The sequence below is a fragment of the Papilio machaon genome, chromosome 1 (assembly GCF_912999745.1).
Source record: "Papilio machaon chromosome 1, ilPapMach1.1, whole genome shotgun sequence".
Taxonomy (NCBI): Eukaryota; Metazoa; Arthropoda; class Insecta; order Lepidoptera; family Papilionidae; genus Papilio; species Papilio machaon.
In genome coordinates this window covers 7,128,440-7,153,174 of record NC_059986.1, presented here as the reverse complement: position 1 = coordinate 7,153,174, position 24,735 = coordinate 7,128,440, and the positions used below count along the sequence as shown (strand labels likewise).

Genomic DNA, 24,735 nt, shown 5'->3' with positions numbered 1-24,735 from the left:
TTTAAATTTTGCTTATTTTTCTCCCAACGATACAATAAATATTATATGTAGGTATACGCTAATCTTGCGTAGATAAGCGTATACCTACATATAATATTACATACAGATTAATGTAAAAGTAGAGTTGACTAACAAGATAATTTGCTCTTAAGAAATGGAGACCGGGAACCCACGGGATCTGCGGCCGAAACAAACAACTAGTAACATGACTTTTTGCAACTTTAAGAGGCAACGAAGAAAACATATAGAAGAATTTTGAACCTCTTCCTTTTTGAAGTCGTTTAAAAAAACAACGTCCAATCTTAATCCTTACCGGACAACGAAAGCGACATGGTGCAGCCCTACCTATATTCATAATCTCTGCTCACCCCTTGATTAATGGTAGTTTCATATTACTATTCATTAGATAAATGAAATACACGGAAGTTGTCTAACAAAAAATTGCATTTGTAATAGGTTCATTAATTTAAAGAATTTTCATAATTCTTAATCAAATAGAATTGTTTAGGTAGGTAATATTTAAGAAGTCACATCGAGGTAACAAAGTTCAACAAACACGTCAAACACGGCACGTGTATCCCGCCATTAGACAACACTATTCACGCCTCCGGCTACTATCAATACTACAATCTTAATTCCCAAATGGTAGTACGTTTGTTCTTACAATAATTATTTTATACTTAACTACAACGTAATAGAGTTCAATATCGATAGTCATAGATTATTCTTTTCAATTTTCCTCCAATCGAATTTGGCTGTAACATCAATCGAGTTCCCACATTTTCCGAAAGCACTTACACAATATCAATCAGGTTTTATTGGTGTTATCGAGGTGGGGGTGTGTCGCGGGAGGGTCGCGGGAGGGCCTGCTATTTGTATCAATAACCTGTGAACGACGCGCGCTACTGTCATTCCTGAGGGATTCACCACCTCCCTGGTGCCTTCTGCGACCGCCGCTGATTTGATTATACACAACTATCGCCGCAAACATGTGAAGGACAAGTTACGTGTAAGTACTAAATATTTGGTTACAATTCATAAGCTTTAGAATTCTTCACTGGTTGAATCAAAAAAGACATAACGTTATTGGACTTATAGACAATATTTTTATATACCTACGTTTCTATTCAAACCTGTTCGGTTTAAAGTTTAGTTACAATCTTTTACAAAAGTTTCTTGAAAATTCCTATTTGGTAAAATAAGAGTCAGTTATCAGATAATAATCTATATATATATAAAAGAAAGTCGTGTTAGTTACACTATTTCTAACTCAAGAACGGCTGAATCGATTTGACTAAAAATTGGTGGGCAGGTAGCTTAGAACCAGGAAACGGACATAGGATAATTTTTACCACGTTTTCTATTTTTTATTCCGCGCGGACGGAGTCGCGGGTAAAATAGCTAGTAAGTTATAACTTAAAGTGTTCACGAAAAGTATATGGGTGAAGAATATAAAAACGTAAATGAAACTCTGAAATAGGTACAGTGAAACAGGATACGTAACCATAGCACATTATTTGCTATCAGCGTTCGGTCGACAAAGGCAAATTGGGGACACCTTATTTTCTCGGCAGGTTTGCAAAACACGTTCGCGCTTCCCACCTATTCCCACATCTCAACGCTTATAGATACTATCTATTACGCTTACCGTAAAACGATCATTTCAACACCACCTTATTCACTTTACATTGCTGCGACTCTATGGAATTGGTACGTGATAGTTGAAAATAGATGAGCAATGTAGTATACAATGCGTGTTATTGTCAAGTCTAAAGCTGTTATAAGTGTGTCCATTGGTAGGAGTCAGGTGGGTGCCGTCTTCACTCTGCTGGCACCGATAACACGTTAATGCCCTCAACTTTGCACCGCAGAGGGCGTTCGTGGGGCGGCCGTGGAGTGGGGCGGGGGCGAGGATGCCATTCGCAGACGAAAAATGGGAAAAGTCCGATCATTCGCCTTATTGAACGCAAATAACTTTATCGGCTTGCAATATGCGCTGGCGATGCTTGAATTTATAGCTTAAATAACGACCTTGTTTATTGGACCGCCAGTTCCAGCTAAAAATAACTTGAAGTAGCATATGCCCTGTACTTCTCTCCAATAGAATAGGAACTTGACGATTTTTTTAAACACTCATCGATGCGACCTGATGTCATCTTTTTGAGTATTTGGTCAACTCTACCCGCGAAAATAAATAACTTACGACATGGAATAAAACGTACAAAATAATATGAGCAATTAGAGTAAGTTATGACACGATATAAAAAATATCGTCCCATCTCTCCCGATCCCGGCAATAAATAAAGCCGGCCGATGCCATTAGCGCTCCGTCCCCGTAATGTGCCCACCTTAGCGACATTCACATGTATTCCGCGCATTGTTTAGCAATAACGCGCAAGTAAACGTTAATATTTCATACGGCGCGTTGGGCGCGTTCCGTGTAAACGGTGGTGCCGTCGATTCGTTCCGGTAGAGACTGCCAAGGTGAGCACTGTTGTAGGTATATGTACGTTTGGCGTAATAAACGTGAATTTATTGAGCGGTTACGTTTGCAGTTTTCGTGAAATGTGGAGATGTGTGGTATTAGGGGGCACAATATCATCCCGGCGCTTTAAAACTGCGGTAATAATGTTATATCTACAAAAAAAAATACCTAAGAATTACTTTATTTTTTCGTATACATAAGTAGCATCAAAAGTTCTAGGTAAATGAATCTAGTTCTGATTGTGACTTTCAACCTTACTGAGGTTATTACAAGCTGTTTGCTACACTTAGCTATATGTACACATTTATGTGCGCTGTCGCCGCTAAGGAGTGCGAATGTTAGCGAGCATCGAGCAGAGAGTACTCAGCATTCGGTCCACGTCGCGCGGCGAGGTCCGCAGTTAAAAGGGGATTATGAGCGGTGTGCGAGTGGCCAATAACACGGCATTACGTGCGATACGCCGCGCAAAGGAACCCTCGCAATCCGCCAGACAAGCTTTTGTTTTACTTACACGCAATTTACTAGGATAATTGTGCATTAGGAAAATAAATTGATTTGAAATATAATAGCTGAATATATTTTTACCTGGAAACTGATAGTAGGTAAATTATTTTACTATTTTTAATATACTATGTATGAGTGAGTGTACCTTAGTCAGAAGTAGATTGTGGCTGACCTTTGTTGAAGGAATTCAATAACGAACTTATCACGATCTCAAATGTGACCTAAGAAACGTTTGTAACTAAGTTTCTACTTTATATTAAAAATAAAAGGTTACCACCAAACAATTACGTATGCGAACAAAAGAACGAAATACAATTGAATATTTTATCATCATACCATCGTAAAAAAGATATCAAATCATACCGTTAAAGTAATTAATAAGCGAGCTAAAAGTAACAAGTCACACGACAAATTGAATCAGGGCCGAGCTCGGAGCGCCCGGACAATCTCCGCGATTGGAAACAGTTTTACAAGCAATAAATTTTTGCAACCCGCGTCACTGGATCCAACATTTATTAGCTACAATCCAGATTAGATTAGCGTTGCATCCCTCGACCCTGCGGCCCTGGGGACGTGAAATTTGTCCCGGTAATGCGGCCACGCGTCGCACTAATTCGATGCCCCGGACCCTTCTATGTGACTCGAATGACGCCTCGCCTCTCCTCGCCACTGTTTCATTTTAATTGAATAGTTGTAGAGGGTGCTCGGTGCTTGCTCTCTCGCAGATAACTTTATAGACGGTTTGCATAATTGCTGCTCGTGTCAAACTAAATTCTAACTATTTGACAATCTGTTACGCCTTGTGTGTTAATGTGTACTATAGTAATGACGTCGATTAATTATTTTATTTTTCCTTTCTTCGAAAACCGAATTCAAATTAAACATAAATAAATATAAAAACGTAGATTCATACATGTTATTGTAGGTATTAAAAGCGAATTCGTTAATAAGTGGAAGAGCAACAGTTAACTTAAGCATGACGTAAAAATAAAAGGGTATATTTTTTTTCAAAGCAATAGGCTAGAAATGTAAACTGATTATTATATGAGTCTATATTTATGAATATCTATATGTGATACAAGCAAAACATAACTTAGCAAAAGTACATTGGTTCTATGCACGAGCTATGCGAACCTATTCACTGTAACTTAACAGCCAAAATTAATACAAGTAACGCCATCTAGTGGCGTTCCACTGAACGATCAGAAACCGGCTCTCCTGACCTCGGCGTCTCGTAATAAAAATAGCCCGTCCATACTTTAACGTGCAGTGTTTGATAGATTGACGGCTGTGACAGCCACAACTTGTTAACTAACACATTGATTTTCACTCGTAAAACAAACATCTAGTGACCTGATTTATTTATTTGCACCAGCCTAATGTGGTATCTTCTACTTTGATTAATCAATTTTAATTGAGTTTAAAATCTATTTTACTAATACCTATTGTATTTTAGAGATTACGAAGTATGAAATTCATACAGGAAAGTATCTTTATTGCTTCCTAGCTTTTGCCTGCGACTTCGTCTGCGAGGAATTAAACAAAAAATGTGAAGGTATCTTATGTGGTACTCGAAACTATGTTCTATATCTGTACTAAATTTCAATAAGATGTGATGAACCGTTGCAGAGTTATAAAGTAAAGATGTATATCAACATATCCCATGGGAACCGTTACTGTTTCCGAGATCAAACATAGCCTATATGTTCTTCCAGACAATGCTTTACCTCTATGCCAAATTTTAATGAGATCCATGCAACCGTTCTGGAGATACCTTCAAACAAACATCTATCTGGATGGATGCATCTAAATTTTCGCATTTATAATATTAGTAAAATTTTTTGTTTGCCATTATTATTATAACTAGCTGTGCTGTATAAAACGGGTTCGGGAGCAGGCACAAGTCTCCAGTTACGTTTTGCATTTTACGATATAATTAATGAAGATGACTCACCACCTCAAAACTCCGTCCACCGCTTGCATGTTCCTAGTTACCCCTATTGCACCGCTCTCCGTTATAGTGGGTTTCACGGCTGGTAGGCAAAAAGTTTGCAAACCTGTTTGTCCGAACCGGCGGGAGTTTTAAAGTACCCACTTTTGTGAGGCAAACAACAAAATAAGTAGGAAGTAAAAAAAAAAATAGTTAAATATTTAATAAAAGTGTATAATATTGAAATTTAAAATTTCGTGTTCTTATAATGTATAGTTTATTGTGTTTTTTTGTACGTACAAACATACATATTATTACATTTTCACGCAACACTAGGTCATATACTTTATTTTCATATTACTGTAATAAAACTCGAATATATTGCGTGATCGGTTATTCAGAAAAAGATTTTACAGTTGCACGTATTAAAGTTCAAGTAATTAACATTTATATCAGCAATTAGATATAAAACTAGGAATCCAATTACCGTTTATCGTCGTAAATTATTTACGTAGATTTATGTATAAAAGTTGAGTTTTATGGATTTCTTGTGTCTTCACAGTTGTGTTAATATTTCCATTTTGAAAGATAAATTGATTATGCTGAAGTAGTGGTTGGTTACAGGTCCTTATAGCCGTCCATCACATAAAACTTTGCTTGTCATTTTTATAATTGTATAATTTAACACCCTGTTAATATTTCAAGCGAGAGGTGAATAAAACACATGTCTAAATATTTTAACAAACATTTAATTTTTTTATACTTTACCAATATATTATTTATAATAATTATAATTTAACTACAAACGATCATGTAGGTACATCTATGTGTCCGCATCAACTTTACTCTAAGCCAGGTGTAGTAAACCTCAGGAAACACAGACAAGGAATATATTCTCTATTCAATAATACATATACCTTAACACAGATGCTAAATTGTCTAAAACATTACACTTTTGTCTCTTTTATTGCACATACCTCGTCAACATTTTTTAAACCAATCCAAACGAGCCGATTTGTGTTGTCTACTAATTCACCAATGTAGAGATTGTTATACCTCGAACCTAGCCTACTACTGCTGCCGATGCCCGTCCAAAGCGACGAGATAAAACATTAGGAACATAAAATCATACAACTTAAAGTAAAGATTATTACATCAATATACTAACTGTTTTTAAATAATTTATACACTATAATACAAATGAAAGATCGCAACACAGCTCTATTCAACAGTTCATTTCGTACAACAACAGTTTATATTATCACTCAATAATTCGATATCGAAAACACGTAAATTCGTTCATCTCCATCGAACAATCCGATTGTCAATAACACTCACGTATCACTTTGCTTCTAAAGTTTATTTTATAAATAATACCAGTAAGCTATAACGTATTTATAAGAGATCCTCAAGCTTAATCGGTGGGCCGTCACTAAGTGGGGCTGTGTGGGGGATGCGGAGCGTGCGGGGTGTGTGGTGGCAGGGGGTGCGGGCTGGCATCGCGCAGCGAGTCCGGCGAGGAGCCGGGTGAGGCGCGACGCGGCGGATACGGCGAGAAGCGGTGCTGCGCCAGACCGGCGGGCACGCCGCCCGGGTACACCGGTCGCGGGAGCTGCAACCCCGATCCAGAAGCCAAATGCTGCTGGGCGAGCAGTTGCGGGGCGAGGCATGCCCACTGGCCCCACAGCGCCGCCGCCGGTACGCCGTACAACGGATACGCGGCGCGAAGAAACAGTTGCGACCGAGCAGCCAAGATAGCTTTCTCTTCCAGCGTCAAGTTATTGTTGTGTTGGTCCAGGTCAAACGGCCGCAGCGGAGAGCGAAGGTAATGCTGCTCCGCCAGCATCGACTCCATCGTCTCCCTGAAACGAAGAAAAATATTATATGTGGAGACGTAAACACACCTTGTATATGCGAAGCGAAATGAAATATGTACCTAGGGTTGGCGGCGCCGTAGCGCGCGTCATCGAAGACCGATGTTCGTTCGTGCTCGCCCGTGATATAGAATCTCAACAAAGAAACAAATTCAAAATAAAAAATTAAGCTCAAATGTGGAATAAATTGTTGCACTATCGCAAAGCGCGTAGTGTTTATGTGCATGCGGACGAACGATCAAGGAGAAATCATAAATGTAGAATATAGAGGCAGGATTGATCTAAGCTAGCATTTATCTCGCTTTGATTGCCTCGGTGTACGGAGTGCGGGATGAAGACGTAATTGAGCGAGTGGAGGCATCTATCAGTGTCGCACGCGCTTGTTTCTTAAAGCTTGTCAGATGAACGAAAAATGAACTTATTTATTTTTGTAAACTCGTTACATTGAATAAAATAACATCCTACATTTATACCTCTAAGCACAAAAGTGACATATAGCTCTAATATAACTCTATTTTTGTTATTTTTTTCAGATTCTTAACTTATAGTAAAAATTCAATAAAAAATATGCACATGTATAGCTGTGGTGGATATTTACCTCTCGAATTCAGTGAGACGTGAAGAGTCTCTGAACCCCTTGGCGAACGGATTACTGTCGATTTTCAGTTTTGTTATCTGAAACAATAGAAGTAAGTTATTTTTTTAATAAAATCACAAATTTTTGACTTAGTCCTTTTCTGTATATAAGTAACTTAATAAATATCAATTACGTACAAATAATTTAATAACAAAACTTCAAGTGTACTAAACAAATATTTTCAAGTTAATATGATGAATTAAGTCGATGCACCCATAAAATACTGCAATTCCTGATTTAAGCGGCGGTCGAGGTGTTAAAAAATGTGTTTGGCAGCGCGGAGGCAAACACGGATGAGAAATCGCCCCCTCGCTGAGTGTGGTGTCCCCGCTGCGCCCGACCACAATTTGCAACCAATATTTACGACTAATCTCCGAGAAACCAGTCGTCATTAAAACGGCAATCGCCTAGCGTACGCAACATGGGCTAATTTGTTAAATAACATAACCTATAAGTTTTAAAATTTAATCATTTAACTAAAAATTCCATGCACTTCTAATCAAATCACTTAAAACCGTAAACTTTACAATTCTTTCCTTTCTACAATACGTGTACAAACAATTGAATTGTAGAGTCTTGAATTTACAGTTCAGTTTCTTATGTACTTATCGTGGTACAAAAAAAAAACCTTGCTTTCAGCATTCAGCACAGATTATTTGTACATGGTTGACAGTGATCACATAACATCATGTCGTATATGCCCTATAAAATAATGAATTAGTATTTGGCATGTGTGATGAGCGGCATCCGACACGTGTCAATCTATCATTGAGCGCGGCAGTCTGCGGCAGTAATTACCTGCCGATTGACTCGAGCCTCGAGCCCCGCTGATCTGCGCTACGTCCGACACGCTCACCTACGCGACACCTAATTGCGCGATATTTCGACAAGTTCGCACTATAGCAAGCATTTCGGAGTGACGAACTCGCAGCCACATTCCAAACGTAAACTTATATAAGTCTCCAAATGTATGCCGTGAAAAATACGACATACATTCTTCTACGATCTATTTTAAAACTTCCCTATTCTATTTAGATAAACTAATAGTTCTTTTTCGTTATGCATTCTTTTGATGTACACAATGACCGAGTCGCGTTAATCTACGAAAAGTCTTGATAAACGTCTCGGTTAGTATTGTTCGGGATCAAAGAAAACAATAAACATTAGAAAATATTGACACCGTCTGTGACCAATTTTCAGTTTCTGTTTCATAAAAACGCCACTATTTAAATGTTTTAGTGAGAAAATTTACGAGTGATTCTTCGGATCTGGGCATAAATGTTAGTTTTATTGATTTGAAATTTATAACACGTTTATAGCTATAGAAATTGAATGATTATTAAACGAAATTCATGAGACGCAACAAGATACGACTACGATTAGAAAATAGGATGTTAAACGAACACGAGTTGCATCGCTTCTGCTTCGACACGGCGAGTGTCGGTGTCGGGGGTCAGCGGGGAAGCTGATCAACTTGCACACCCACCTGGCGAAAGCATTGACTACAATGGGCCTGCCCTCCCGGCCGCGCCGAGCCCGCGCCCGCTTCTAGCCAGCGCTTGACGTAAAGAGTGCGCCCAAAATGCCAGTGGCATCTCACAGTATCGACGACCATACATTATGCATACCATGCACCACTGCACATGGGCGTTCTCGTTTGTTTATAACTTTTTCAATACCCTAAATGTCGAAGGATGTGATTGAATTCCGATAGGTATTCTAAACGTCTCTAATCCATCAGCGTATTTTACAGAAACGTCACCCGAATAATGAATAGAATGTTCTCTCGCTACCGACGTTTATTAGATTTAGTACAAACATAAGGGTGAGGCGTGTCAAAACAACCTAATTTAAGTATCAACAAACGCTCGCCTCGCCTCGGGCATGGCGACGGCGGTGGCCCGCTCTTCGCACTGACAACATTAAAGGCGCCATAATGACATTATTCCCGAGCGAGAAACAAAAAAAGTCTTACAAAAAGGCGCCACGGAAAGATACATGTACAGTAACGCCGGCGCACACTTCTGCAAAGGACGTTCTAATTATTGGGAAGTGATAAATTGCTTAGAGAAGTTTACACCACACATGTAACCAAATCCGGAATAAAAATAAATCTTTTATCACTTTTAAATTATAATAATAACAGTGTGATATATTAACAAATACATAAGATTAAAGTAACCATTAACTTTGTTATGGTATAAAATAGAATGAAGATGTTTAGGCTCATAAAAATTATTACAACAATGTAATAATTTCAATAATCCATGTTTAAAGTATTTATAGCTCATAACCAGATTTCATCTAAGTTGACATGGCGAAGGAAATAAATATTCCAGTTACAAGAGAACGTGTATAGAGGCGTCTGAGTGAACGCAACACGACGGGAACATTCTGGAGAATAAATAAATGTCACGGTGAGCCGCGGAGCAATGCTTTGCTACGTATCTCATTATTGATTGATGTAGAGCACCGAACATCAACAAACCATCTAAAGAAACTCAAATTGAATAAATAGTTACAGTAAAATAATTTAAACTTTATTACTTTTGGTAGAAGGTCATAAATTTAATGTGATGCTTAAATGGTTAACATTTTATAGATTGGACAAAAATGTTCATAACAGCGGATGAAAGGTTATTAGAGTACATCATCTTCATCTAGCAAGTTTAAAAATTCCAAGCTCTCTCTGATGCTACCGATCGATACTATGAAATATATTGTTCGCAAATTGTAAAGGTCTTCGGCAATTGATGTAGTTATTTTCGTTATTAAAGTACAAATAAACATTTTCAACGACAATTTTTTTTCAAACGGTGGATTCTTAAATCGATTTAGAAATTATCCGCCATTGTTCAATTTGGCAATATTCTCTGATTGGAATCTCTGTTCAAACGGGATAGCAGATCCATTATTGTACCGACAGTTAATATAAGATCGACTCTACATTCGTGTCCATAGTTGCAGTTGAACACCCGAAATATCAATGAATAAGCAATTTGCCACATTTTTTATTGACTTTCGATGCCCTCGTCAAAATTATGTCGATGCACAGATTAAAATCAAATAACGTATAACAACGGTCAATGTCACTTCAACAAATCCTACAGATTAAAAAAATAAAAATGTAGATAAATAATAAAAATCCATTGTGTCTGCTTTAATATTAGTTGACAAAAAACCTTTTTTCATATATCCGTGAGTGATCATATGACTGATCCATGTCCAAATGTTTAATTAATTTACAAATGTACACATACGAATTCAATTATTACAGGTTGTAAGGAATACAAACATAGTTTTTCTGGTTGTTTCGCTGCCCAGTCGCAATAAATCCGGCCGGCCGCACACGACGGCCCTGCGTGACGTCACACCTCGTGTGATCGATGGCCAAAGAAAAAGAGATCGCGAATAAAAGCAGATCTCGCTCCGGCGCGAGTGAGCGAGACGATGAAGAAATAAATAATAACGTGGTAAATTATTTTAAATCCTCTCATAAGCAAGAACGTTGACTTCTTGTATTTTTGACTTATGCGGGTTTCGTGTTATCGCGCCATATTATTCTTTGAATAATGAACATTTTGCAATGACACTGCGACTTCTTTAGCTTTTAATGTGACCATTAAATTTGTTAACTGTACACTGAATCATGTTCCAAGCAGAAAACCTTGAAGATCACATCGCAGTTCACAAGAAACATCGTTAGGAATCAATTATTAGGGTTTCGGTGCAACAATGGTTATAACTATGATACTAATACTGACTACGAGCACCTAAATAGATAAATAAGATTTAAAAATAAACATGAATAATGAAAATTATTCTATCAAATCTACAATTTGTTATGTAGCATCGCTTGCATTATATTGTCAACCTTTTGATTGCCACCACACTAATCTGCATATAAAAAAGACATTAATGAGAAAAAAAAGTATAAGCTACAGCAAAGTTAGCTGACACTAATAAAAAGCATCATTCACGAAATACTAAATCGATTATCGAAGAAAGAGGTGCGTCAGGGGCAGAGGCGGATAGGGGGAGGGGGCCACCTCGTGACACCTGACCGCAGCCATTTTGGCCCGTGAAATATGTTTATTTGTCATGGATGCCCTTTGTTATTGAAATTGTGTTTGCCTTTACTCCTTCATTATATTGTTCGTTTATGTCGAAGCTAGAACTCGTTTGTGGACGATGAATGCACGAATAGATACGGATTGGAGATTTTAGAATATTGATTGTTGATACTGAGAAATGAGATATAAATTTCAATTAAGCATCTATTGAAGGTGTTTACGTGAACTTGTATGTGTACATTCGACCTATAGGATTTTGTGATTATCTTTTCAAGTCACTTGACGCTTAGTATGCTATGAGAGAAAACTTAAAATCGGTAAATGTTGTTGAAATATATTAAAGTTTATTTAAAATTTAATGTTTCTATAACCCTCAATGCACTTTTCGAGAAGGCAACTTGAAATTGTAGCAGTTACGTCGATTTTCTTGATTTGAAAATCAAAATATTATTTAATATTATAAATGTGGATGTTTAGATGGAAGTATAATTTGTTGTTTGATAGATGTAGAACATAGACTGGAAAAACATAATTACTATGGGTTTGAACAGTTATGATTGTTTGGTTCTCGAGTGACTTTTTTTAACTATATCCTCTACGGAATAATCAATCACAACAAATTCACAAGTCATCGCCTTTTTAAAAACGCATTGTTTGCATTGAGAATGCGTAAACTCTAACAAACATTGTCACCTCGCAGCGACTCGAATTTCAGACAAAGGAGCGTTCACAAAACGCACAACACGACAATAGTGTGGTGGGTGTAAAAATGTTAAATATTGAAGCAGGTCGGGTCTCGGGGACGGGCCGTGGCGTTTTCCAGGGAAACCATCCCGCGGCGCGGTACGGCGACGTTCCGTCTCACACGGCGAACGCACACAAAAAACTCAATTCACGACACATTTTTTTATCCCGATTTTATCTCCTATATCAACGTTCAAAGTAGTAAAAACGAATAATGATGTTTCATTCCAAATTGATATGACAAACATCGTACGATCAGAAAAACATGGTGACACTTTTTTATGAAACCAAAGAATTCAAACATTATACGATTAATCGGTCATATCAGATCCGTATCTATGTAAAATAGCCTCTATGACGTTTGTGGCCGAACGATCGAGTGTATTTGCCTTTTTTGTATGGAATTTAAATTGTGCGGGCTTGAGACGTATCGATCTTGTCCGAGGCGCAGGTGCAAACATGCTAAGTGTATTCTTATTGTTGTAAGGGATTGCGTTATCAGTGACACTATCTCCGGAGTTCGACAAATGTTTTAGCTGTCAAGGAGGTGACGTCAGCCAAATCGGAGCGAGAACTGCGCCTGCGCCGCCCGCACCGCGCTCGTCCGCCGCTCTCTTGTCGCGATCGAACTTCTGATATCACGCTCTTTACGTTCTGAGGTAGTTGCCGTAGACGTTTCGAAATTCTACAATCTATAGACAGTATCATATATTTTAGAATTCAATGAAAAAATTATCGATTAATTTTAAATTGTATATCGCAAAACAGGGAACTGTTGCTGAGCAGCTCAACCACCGGCGGGTAGTAAATCTGTGAAAGCATTACATTCAATTGGTATCAATAAATACCATCCTGAGGGAGCGATTTAGACGACCTTTGTCTACCGTCCTCTAAAAGCAATTTAATTTAGCTGCAGTGTGTACTGTGTTGTGTTACTATTTCAAATCTTCGTCCGTGTTCGTGTGTGAAGACCCGAAAATTATCCATTTACACCGACATAATATTATAAATTAATTTAAGACAAAAACAAGCGCTACTCCTGTTTGTAGAACTCGAAACAGCTAATTAACAAACGAATGAAGATTTATGTACTGCGTTGTCGATATAAAGTAACGCTTCCTTTATGAACCTCAAAACGTCCTAATTACTGGCGGGGACGAAACAAAACGAGGAGCTCGGAGACGCCCAAACGCTCTTGTGACAGAGAATTAATTGCTCGTGGCGACACATGCGGCAGCGCGCAGTGCCGCCCGCCGCCCGCCGCCCGCCGCAACGACCGACAGGCGACAAGCGGATTGACGAGCGAAGCGATTAGCGATTTCACTAACCAACATTTTAACTGTCACGAAATATGTTGGTTTTTGGTTGGAAAACCGTGACAATGAATAACTCAAAAGGTGTGCCTAGAGACAAGCGCTGTTCTTGTTACCTTGTTAGTAACTTGAATAAAAATAGCAAAAATAAGTGCAAAATTAACAACACTCTCACTTTTTCAATACCGATGAGACCGAAAACTTTATTAATTTTAAGAATCTAACTGTAAAGTTAAAGAGAAGAGTTGGCAACATTTGATGGGTCGATAACTTTCATCGAGGCAATGCCATTAGCAAAGTGCGTGGCGCGCTTGCGGCGGCCGATGTTAGCAGCGCATCTGAGAACTTATATTTAGCGCGGCTGAAAACTTTAATCGTCACCATTGCGCACGCGTCAGGCGCGCCGTCCGTCCGTCGTCGGGTGGACGCGCGTGTGGCCGCTCGGTGCACAAAAAATGATGTGCCACCTCCCTTTGTTCCACTGGACATACCTTTCAGCGAGATGCAATTAGCGTGACAGGAATAGAAAACGTCGATAGTCGGGCGATGGCGTTGCCATCCCCAGCATTTATCTCTCTGATCTATTTTAGATATCGAATGATCGAAACGAGATTGCAGACACGCCAAATAAATTGTTAGACAAGTTTATTATCATATAGATGTTTGATGACACTTACCAATTGATTCTGATAGGCGGTGACCGCGGTGAACACGCACTCGGGGAAAATGAACGTTTTAAACTCCTCCTGCTCAAGATCGACGATGGGCGCGTTGACAGCACCCTCCCGCCGCAGCACCAGGTGGATCCGCGGCTGGTACTTGTGCATTGAATTTAGCACCAACTAGAGAGGAAAAATATTTAATCTATAAGATGTTATCAAAACCATGTCGAATAAACAATGGCAAATGAGATTTTAAAACTAAGTGGCCTTAGATAAATTAAGAAAATTAATAATATGTACTGACCTGACCGTTCTTGTCCATCTCGTTGTTGGTGAGCTTGACCTTCTCGAAGGAGACGACTTGCTTGCGCAGCTGGTCACCGGCGAAAGGCGAGTCGGGGTGTGGATAGAGGCGCGCCGGCGCGGGCGGGTCCGCTTTGCCGGCCACCAGCCAAGAGGAGCGGTGGTAGGCATAGCGGTATCGCTTGCCGTCCACCGGCACCACGTCCAACAGCACGGCGTAGCGCGCCTCCGCTCTACACCCCGCGAATGACACGCGCACCGTCGGAAACATGCGTCTGTAACAACAATCACACGGTCATATTACAGTTATAGCAAAGAAAACCGCCGAGCAAGCAACTGGCCTCAACTTTCCACAACACAATTGAGATTATTGATGTTCTACGGGCCGTTAAGAAATTAAATAAATTCAAATAGATTATGCAATTAGTCACTGTCGCTCCTGGAAATTGATTTTTCACTTGTTTCATATTCAAAAACAATACAGAAGTTATTTCGTTTTTTATAGTCCTAATAACTTAAAATTACACTACTATACAAATAATAGTAATTTAGGTTTTTATACTATTGCTGATAACGCAGTTATAAAATGTATTTAATTCAATGCCACGTTTACGTCTTAAACGTAGATATTAAAATGAATTACAAGTTATACGACCGTACCAAGGTTAAAAAGGGCGGATCATTAAATGCTCATATTAATAAATCAAATGGTTTTCTATCGAAGTGTGGAGAGAATCGTTTTAGTAGTTTTAAATTGGATTTTTAATACGAAGTGATGGATTTTGAAACTTTATATATTTAAATGAAGTAGTGAAAGAACAGGCTTTATCAACATTACTTTTTCTTGGATATAAAACAATTGGTACTTCTACGTCTATAGAATATTCTGTAGATAGTTGATTTAGAATTTTAGTAATAATTTTTATGGAACATTCATTGTTAAACGTTATGTTTAGGGGACAATATAAATTGTACCTACTTTTACACTTAAAAATGCCTTCATTGGTTGCTTAAAACATTTTTGTTGAAGATTCAAACTGGACGTGCAAATTGCCTTTTTTATTAAAGTTTTGCTTTATTTTTTTCTTTTTTGATTTTTCAAAACCTCGTGTAACTTATGTTTAAGTCTTAAATATTTATACTCGCCGTGTCCACTTCCTACCTCCATTGTTATGTTAAGGCGTAAATTTTCACATTAACGCAATTATTCGACAATTACTTGGTTGAGCTGAAATTATTGCTACCTGAGACCGACTCCAATCGACATTCTCTCATTAGAGCAGAGGCTATCGCGAATTATCGCTACCAATTAGCACAACAATATACTCTCAGCGATCTGATAGCACAAATAAATATAATACTTTTAGCATAAAATTATATAACCAAGATATAATAATACTATGAGTTGTGTATATTACAGAATACATGAACTAATAGCGTCATCTGAGCGAAACAGTTTTTGGTTTTAAAGGTTAGTGTTCTTGTCTATGTATCCAAACAATATAGAACCCAACGCCATCTAGATTGTAGTTTCATAGAGACCATAATTTATATCAAATAGTACCCTACCTATTATAAAGTAACGAAAGTGGATCTCACCGCAATAAAGAAGGGATCATGAACGAAATAAAAAATATGTATGTGTATCTAGTGAGTAGTGATATACCGCACCTCTGCAGTTTAAAACAGTGCCAGTTACTTATATCTTACCTTCCCCCACCCCAAAACACTGTCGGCAATAATAAATATTTAGAATAAAAAAGTAATAAAACACAGCCGCATGACAAAGTCGAAATTCGTATAACATTTATCGTCACCGTCTGCGTACATATATGTATGGGTTATTGTGAACGCTTTTATGCGATTGTGACTCTAAGCTATCGCTCCCCTTCCCCTCCTTAACGGAGACATTCTTTAACGTCTCCCGTTGGAGAAAGATGAATGGGTAGACATTTTTGTAAAGGCAGACGTTTTTGTTTACTGTTAGTAAAATTGCTTGCGGTTGGTCCAAGTAATGGCTCTTATTACACTCCTCGGCATAACTGCGGTTTCCTGCTATCGACGTACGACCCTACGTTAACAAGGGTAAGGTTATGAGACAGCTAATAAAAAATATTGTTTGAGTAAAAATGTAACCAATATATTTTATTTAGTAACGAAAAACAGACCATGTATAGGAACAAGGATTAAGATAATAAACTCGTTGTGTACAGAACGGTGTGACACAAAAAGTGGTGTCGGTAGCGGGCGCTTGAAATACAATCTCCTACTCGACACAAAATGGTAGCCATTCAGGCGGCGAGACAGGAAACAACAAATCTGTGGGCGCGAGTCGAGACGTAGCTCTCCGAGGTGGCGCACTTCGACCGCGGCCACTTACTTTTCCAAATGGGGAAAGCAGTTGATAATTTGCGATCGAATCGTCGAATCCTCTGATGCGCCATCGCGACTTTTGACCTTCCATTTGAATTGTATTCAATCAACTCCTCGACCACACGCGTCGTTTATTTGACCTTGTATGCGGCGGTAATTTACGATACGATTTTTATAATTTACAATACGATTGATTAGCGTCCTCGGCAATAGAAATTTTATACGTCGTTATGCCAGCAGTGCCTGGGAGTGACAAAGGAGAGCTGGAGACGTGTAAAGATTGCTCAGGTCGAGGCAGTGACAAAAATAAGAACAGCATTAATAAGATTTATGCATGTAAAGCTGTGGTCGCACGCGTCGATTTGTGAGCCGCTTCTTATAGCATTCTCGAAGGCGCGGGCGATTGCGCGCATGCGTTAATGGCGACACTCGACGCACGTTGCGATATATATTACCGCCATGATATATGACCACCGACGTCGTCCATCATTCTACCACCCGAAAGTTAGCGGAAAAGCGACTGCGAGCAAAAGGAGCAAGTAACACGCGTTCCCTGATTTTAATGAGCATATACCGAAGACAGAAATAAGGGGGCGATCGTTTACAGTCGTCCTCATTACTGTTATGACATTGTTAAAGTCGATGTCTACGACTCCGGCTTAGATGTAACTCGTAAATCTATTCACAAACGTCTTATTTTTATGTGCGTCACATCAAATGGATATGTATGCTTGTAAAGTTGTCTCTCATTCTTCGACACATGTACAACATTGTTTCGCAAGCTTTGTAGCAATCTCTTCGTCAGTTTTTGGTTGAATGAATCAGTTTTTATCTTACAACGGAGTTAAATATTAAATCATTGTTAACACCATGCGTTCTCTTGTTGTGCATTAGCGTATTACGTCTATTATCTACGGTTAACTATTATTTGTACATTAATAACGACATATCTTGAAAAAAACTCGTCAATAAAAAAGTTTAGTATCGTGACATATAATATTGTTTATATTAGATGAACTTTTTAATGTAAAATTACCACCATATAATTAACATGGCTGATAAAAAAAAGGTGTTAAACGAGCAAGATTCGCAATCTTAATGTAATTTTACACTGCTAATGCGGTAGAGTTGCGATGCGCAGGCGCACAGAGCATGGCTGGAGACGAGCAACGCATGGCTTAATTAGTGACGCACCGAGGTGCTAAGTCGTCAATCATTGGTCCGAACCGGCGGCGCATCTCTCCGTCGTACGCACGGTCGCCATTCCTCCAAGCGTGAATCCTAATCAAAATCTTTAATGTGCAATTTACTTTCAAGGATGACTTATATCGTTTAACTGAAGCACTTTAAAACAAACAAAGGAAATAATTGGATCAAAATATTTAAGCTGTAATTTAAAACATTTCTTTGTTAAGTTCAAAAGATATTCGCAGACTGCATTATGATAATTATATCATTAGTTTACTTTGCATTCTAATAATTTTCTTTGATTTAAAAGATAATTTTATATTATTTTTCTATTTAAAAATCTAAAACTTAAAGGTTCCCAAACGTTGATTACGATTCTAAGCTCAACCACAAAAGAAATCAATTCTTATTCTTTAATATTTTGATGACGCATGTTATCACCAAATAACGCTAGAAAAGTATCAATAAAAATGCACAAATGTGAGAAATTAGAATTTAAGAGCAAAACTATGAAATTAACGTATTGCAAAGTTAGGTTAAGAATGGTTAATGTTATATTAACGACGGAAGCAGCACAACGTGAAAGCAAAGGCTCTGTGACTCGATGGAATAGGCGCAGCGTTCGCCATTAGAGCAGTGTTATCACGTCGTGATTAGGGTCCGGCCAATCCGCGCTCGCCGCCGTCCAATTATACAGGAAAGCGCTTTATTAATAGCAATTATGCCTGCCGCCATATTGCCAACGCGATTTAATTAACTCCAATCGTTGATTAGAGGCAGATGGCGCGAGATTGCGGATTCCGCCGGCGCTCATTAGCGCGCTCTGCTGATGTATTACTCTGTGACTGTTATTGTGCTGATTGTTTGATTGTGATATAATTTTATCAAGACACTTGTAAATTATTATCTACTGAACACAACACAACTCACACCTGTAACCCAGAAGGGTAGGCAGAGATCAAGGACTTCCATTTGGTGTTGCCAAATGAACCTCCACAATCCACTTTTCGCCATTTCGGGGGACGGAACGTGACGGGTGGCGAGCACCGTCGCCGTCTTTTTCGCCCAAAACTCACACACTGTGCGGGTTGCATCACGATGTTTTCCTTCACCGTAAGAACGTGTGATAAATGTACATATGTTAATCGAAAATCGAAAAACGTATTGATACATGGCGGGATTCGAACCCAGGACCTAGAGATTACAAATCAAGTGCTAAATTAACCCCTGAGCCACCGACGCTCTCCTAAAATAATCAGTAAGTAGATTTCTAATAACGTTAATAATTAAAGAAAAAGAAGTAAATTAGGAAATCGATTGATTAGAAATTTCTACTGTCTATAGTAACGGAATTTATCCTTTAAGTCGATGCTGTTATTGGGAATTAGTGCTAAAAACTAAGAAATCTGCAAACACATTACTTCAGTGGTGGTCAACGCTGGTGGTCTAATAATTATCTTAGCTAAGATATTTTTAATGCCAACTCCATTAGTTTTAACTATAAATATTAACCGACACAAAAGTTGTTCGGAAAAATTAAAAGGAAGAAAATATAAAATTACGGCTTTAAATAAGGCTGTAAATTCTAGGAAATTATCATAAGTCTACGTAAACCGAATCTGCAAGAGATAACAATTTTAACTATTAAAACTCATGTACAAAACTCACTTTGATAACACTCGATATAGAAGAAAGAAATTGACATTTTAATTTTAAACAGATGTTGTTATATCATAAAAACACAGATTTATATCTGATTAGATTAGGTCCCACAAACATACATAAACATAATGGAACTAGATTTATTATAAGTGTAACATAAAAAATCTGAAATATATTAGTTTAAATGGAAGCACTGCCTTTCAAGATAGCTTTTCATTACTTAAAAGCGAAGTAGTAAAAGGTGAATCTTTTAATGCCTCTTAATGCTTCGCCTTTAAATATTTGCAAAGCTATAATGAATCGTTATGCTTTCAGTCAACTGGTTGACACTTCGGGCTTGTTTTTCCGCGGCCCGTCACGCCGCTCGTCTCATGATGGATGTTCTTTAGCTCGCTTGAGACGTTATTTGAAGCCGGCGCGAGACAACGTCACGATTTGTCGCCTACCAAGCTCCCCGCATCCGACAGTCGTTTGAAAGTTTAAACCAGTTATCACTGGCCCATGTTTCGCTTATGTTGATATTCGATTCCTGACAAGGTATCAAAGAATGTCTTTAATGAGTTGTTGAAGCGTGTCATAGTTCGCTTCAATATGAATTTGTAAATGAAAATTGACAAACAAAATTATTGTTTGCAAATTATTTCTTAGATGAGTTAAATTCTGGAAAGTTTAACGAACGTTACCATCACAGCACAGAATGAATGTCATTTTTGAGAGTACTTTATCATCTTCGACCAACATTTAGACTTACAAAATTGCCTGATATAGTAGCAAAAACACACAGAAGTAGACAAAAAATGTATCCATGTAGACGCGATCACCAACAAATATTTGAGGGCAGCACGCGTGAAGGAATTTGTGAAAGATTGATGTGAATTAGAGTCAGTTAATGAGATGAGAAGGCGTGGTTGTAGCGGGATAGCTGAGAACGTCGGGTGCGTCGGGTGCGCTTCTCGTCTTGGGAGGTCCATGCCGACCGTCATATTTTCGACACCAGCACGATTTTGTCAATTCTAATTGATTAATATCTCTACAATACGAACTAGACGTGCCAAGATGCGAGATAACGAGTGCTATGCCGCCTCTACCGCTTTATGACTTGCTAAAATTGAGGCTCAAAATGTCTGATTGTAGACTGTTTGGTTTATTACACGGTGAATAGTCTTGTTTGTTCCACTTGTGCCTTTGTAATTATCACATTAAGCTGCATATGTGACTTGAAAAATTTGTTGTAGTTTTTTTTTAATTATTGCAACACAACATCGTATTGTAGTCATTGTTGCGATTGAAACTTGGGTTAAACATATATTTGCTGCATTAAGGTATGCATTCTGAATTAAGGCCATGTTCACACGAACAGATAATTACAACTTGTCCGGGGCGTGTGGAACAAACGAAACATTTCTACAATGCATACGGCGAGCGCCGACCGCGCAGCAGATGTCGTGTATAAAAGTATTTATTAGCGGTTATCTAATTAGTGATTTTAAACAAATATTACTTGAGCGTACAATTTTAATTGCACACGTCGCGATAATGACACACTAAAGTGCTGCGGGTCGCGTGGTGAAGGCGACAGAAGCGCAACATTTACCCCTTATGCTTACAATGACACAATAATATTTGCTACTATTTATTCGTTCATTTGAAAATACATGTGAGTGAATTGAAGTAATAAATTATTCTCATAGGCAATTTGCATTATTACACTTTTTTCAGGAAAGTAAACCAATCGTATTAAATCGAGAGACACTGTAAGTAGCGGATAAACAATGAAAAAAGCATAAGAAGTATGTATATTTATACTACGGGTTAGTACGCGAAGATTCGTGTTACGTTGTCATTAAGAACTTTGTGTAAGATCTAAGACAAAGTGCACACATCGTAAAAATTTCGCTACCTCGCATTTGTATTGATGAATCGCGAAATGACGAATTGTTTGTCGAGATGTATCGCAACGACTAAAATCTCCGCCTTATCGGGATAGTGTAGCCGTGGCATTAGAACTAGAATATTTTTAGTACCGGAAACGCAGTACTTGTATTCAAAACGAACGTAAGTACATTTTCTAGATGTAGATTTTGATCGCACTGAAAGAATTAGTACTATCTGATTCAGTATGTTTGCTTGTATAGAATAACATGAATTATCAACTAGCTGCCTTTCAAAAAGACTTTAAACTGATGCAGTGACAAAAGATTAATATAATTGTTAACAATAATTGTTTTGTTTGGTAATTATTAACAATACTGTATATTTTTTCGGTCCTAAAAGTTTTTAGTTCTTGCACAACGTTAGACAAAATTGTTTTAGCCTTTTAAATCCAAACACTGATATTGTAACCGTTAAACTTTTAGTTTTTTTTATCAGATTGTTACCTAGTGTAAATTGAAAACTCATCAGCAAGTGATTCGATCGTAGACGGACGATGCGTTCGCAAGTCGCACTCGCCGTAGTCGCGACAAATTCCTGCACTTCGTTTTGTTCCCATTGTTCCCGCGTTTACTGCACTAATGGTGTCACATTGCACGCACTGTGTCAGAACACGCTCACATTTCTTTTTATTGCTGATATATTTCCGTCGCAATAAAACACCGTTGTAAAACTGGCTCCGATTTACATTATAAAATCGGCGAGAATCAGGCATAATTGCCTGCTAATCCAACGAAGCCTCTAATTTAAGGTACAACGTTACCGTAGCGACACCTGTGGTTACATTTGCGAAACCTGCGTGGAATTTCGCAAGTCGACACCGAATTTGGGAAGTTTAGCGACGATATGGAAAGTGTAAGCAGGTTCCTAACTTAACAATGCTTTAGAAAATTAACATATACATTTCTTGTATTAATGTTTCAAGTTTCTATTTATATAATATTAAAAATTATTCGGTTGAAAATAATGTAACTTATGTCCATACATTTTTATTCGAATGGAGTTTGTGTGTGTTTTTTTAAATGCATTTTATAATTCCGTAAAGATAAATAACTACATCATTTCAAATACGCGATATTTAAGTTAAAACAACTAAATAAGACAATTATATGTATTTTAAACTACATACCTATTTCGTTACCGTTACAAATTCTTGATTCGTAGCACAAAGGTTTTATAGCTAAGTACATTTAGCTACGTATGTCAACGTCTGGCCGGGACGTGCCCTATGTCTGCGGCTGCTAATGTCGTCAGCTCGGGCCGGGGGAGGGGTTACCGGGGGAACTCGAGGGAGCGCGGGGACGGCCCGGGGGTTGCCGGGGGAGGCACGTACGGGCTGTTAAAACGGAACATGTCAGCGCAACGGGCGGGGTTTGGTCTCAGAGTTCGTAATCGCTACGATGGAGGTTGATTGTGTCATGACCTTTGCCAGATGATAAGCGATACAGTTTATAAAATTAATTAGTTTTGTTCGTATTTAGATTAGAAATGTTTTGCTTTATGTTTTCTTGGACATAATTAAGTAAATATCCTTTGTAGGAATAATGCACAAAATCTCAATTACTCCGATAACTGTAGTTAATAATTGTTTTATTTAATCAATAAAAAAAAATATAGTCCAACACAAAACATAAAATTAACTTATCAAAGTTTAAACGTCATAATTAACAGAGTAAAAATAAATAACAGTCATCAATACTGAGTTCGTGTTTCTTTGATGTTGCTTTCTAGGATCTGTGCGTTGACTGATACGTCTGTAACATTCCTTCACCGAAGGACGCTGGCGCCATCTATTAACCACGAAGGTGACAATTATTGCCTCTGTTAACTCGTATATGACCACCAGGACTTTTATGAATTTTTCGTTTGATAGTTCTGATTAGTAGACAAGACTACAAGACAATAGACAGCAAAGGATGTTTTTACAATAAAGTAGATCAGAGATAAGATTTATATAAAGAAACTATTTATATTTAGAAAAGAAGCTCCTTAATTAACCGAGGGTTTTTGAGAACAAAATCCCCGTTTAAAATATATTGTTATCTCTTTTCTGTCAATGATAATGACAGGGATGACAGTATATTTCATACAAAGATTTTGGTCTCAGAAACCAACGGTAATACAAACAACAAAGTCACAGACAAATTTTTTTTGAAAACGTTTTTTATTTAATTATATTATATCTGCCATCGCTCGTCACATATTTAAAATCAATAGCAAATCACTATATAAGTAAAACATAGAATTATACCTAAGATTATTATCAACATATACCTCGCAATAGCGTGTCCATTAAATGCATAGAACAAACCCATCCCCATTCTAAATGTAATACACATTGAAGTCATTACAACCGCACTGTCCGGCCATTATTTACGCGGTTAGCGAGTAAATAAAAATTACAATAGACTACATATTGAGCGTACATACATGCAGCTTTATACCTACCGGATGTCAACACACGAGGGAGAAGGGAGCTAGAGTTTGTACAGTCGCGTCAATTGTCGGTATTCCAAATTAAAGTAACAATTGTTAGAGCTTGTCACATATCTTGAAACTTAAATGCTATAGCAAACTGTAGTCAGGGTTACAGTGGTGTTAAACCAGATTCGTTTTTTATTGCTATATTTAATAAGTTAATTATTTATTTACAAGGGAGAGAATTTATGTTACTTGGGAAGTGCAAAGGTTTTTATGTAACTGGAATACCGCGAACGAAAGTGACTGTACATAAACATTTTCCGAGTACTTACTTCCATAAATTAGTTCGTGAGAAGGCGCGGTATAAATACTCGTGAAACGCTCGGCCATCGGCCACGCGCTCATTACCAACTAATACGTTTTATTTATTCGCATCCTGTTATTAAGTACAGTAGCACTTATTAGGAAAACGGCAGGGATTGGTAATTGAGTTATTTATTGCGTTTTATTGACATCGATTTTAGTTCGTAACATAACTCACGTAATTCACATCGAGCGTAAAGTCTTAAATGTGATAAATGTTGATTTCGAACGACTAACTATTATCACTATTTTGGACTATAAATGAAAATGA

The 24,735-nt window shown here is 37.9% G+C and overlaps 1 protein-coding gene across 2 annotated transcripts in view; it reads right to left on the bottom strand.

Annotated features, from left to right (window-relative positions):
* Window positions 1-6,258: 6,258 nt before the first annotated feature.
* LOC106719900 (T-box transcription factor TBX20) overlaps window positions 6,259-24,735 on the bottom strand; it is a 28,091-nt gene continuing 9,614 nt past the window's right edge. The window contains exons 3-7 of one of the 2 annotated variants that reach the window (XM_014514377.2): window positions 14,527-14,800; window positions 14,238-14,402; window positions 7,392-7,468; window positions 6,856-6,927; window positions 6,259-6,781 (exon numbers count right to left, since the gene is read on the bottom strand). In XM_014514377.2, coding sequence (XP_014369863.2) covers window positions 6,352-6,781; window positions 6,856-6,927; window positions 7,392-7,468; window positions 14,238-14,402; window positions 14,527-14,800 — 1,018 coding nt within the window. In that variant the 3' untranslated portion in view covers window positions 6,259-6,351. The remainder of the gene's footprint in view (window positions 6,782-6,855; window positions 6,928-7,391; window positions 7,469-14,237; window positions 14,403-14,526; window positions 14,801-24,735) is intronic. The other variant, XM_014514378.2, reaches the window with a different exon arrangement.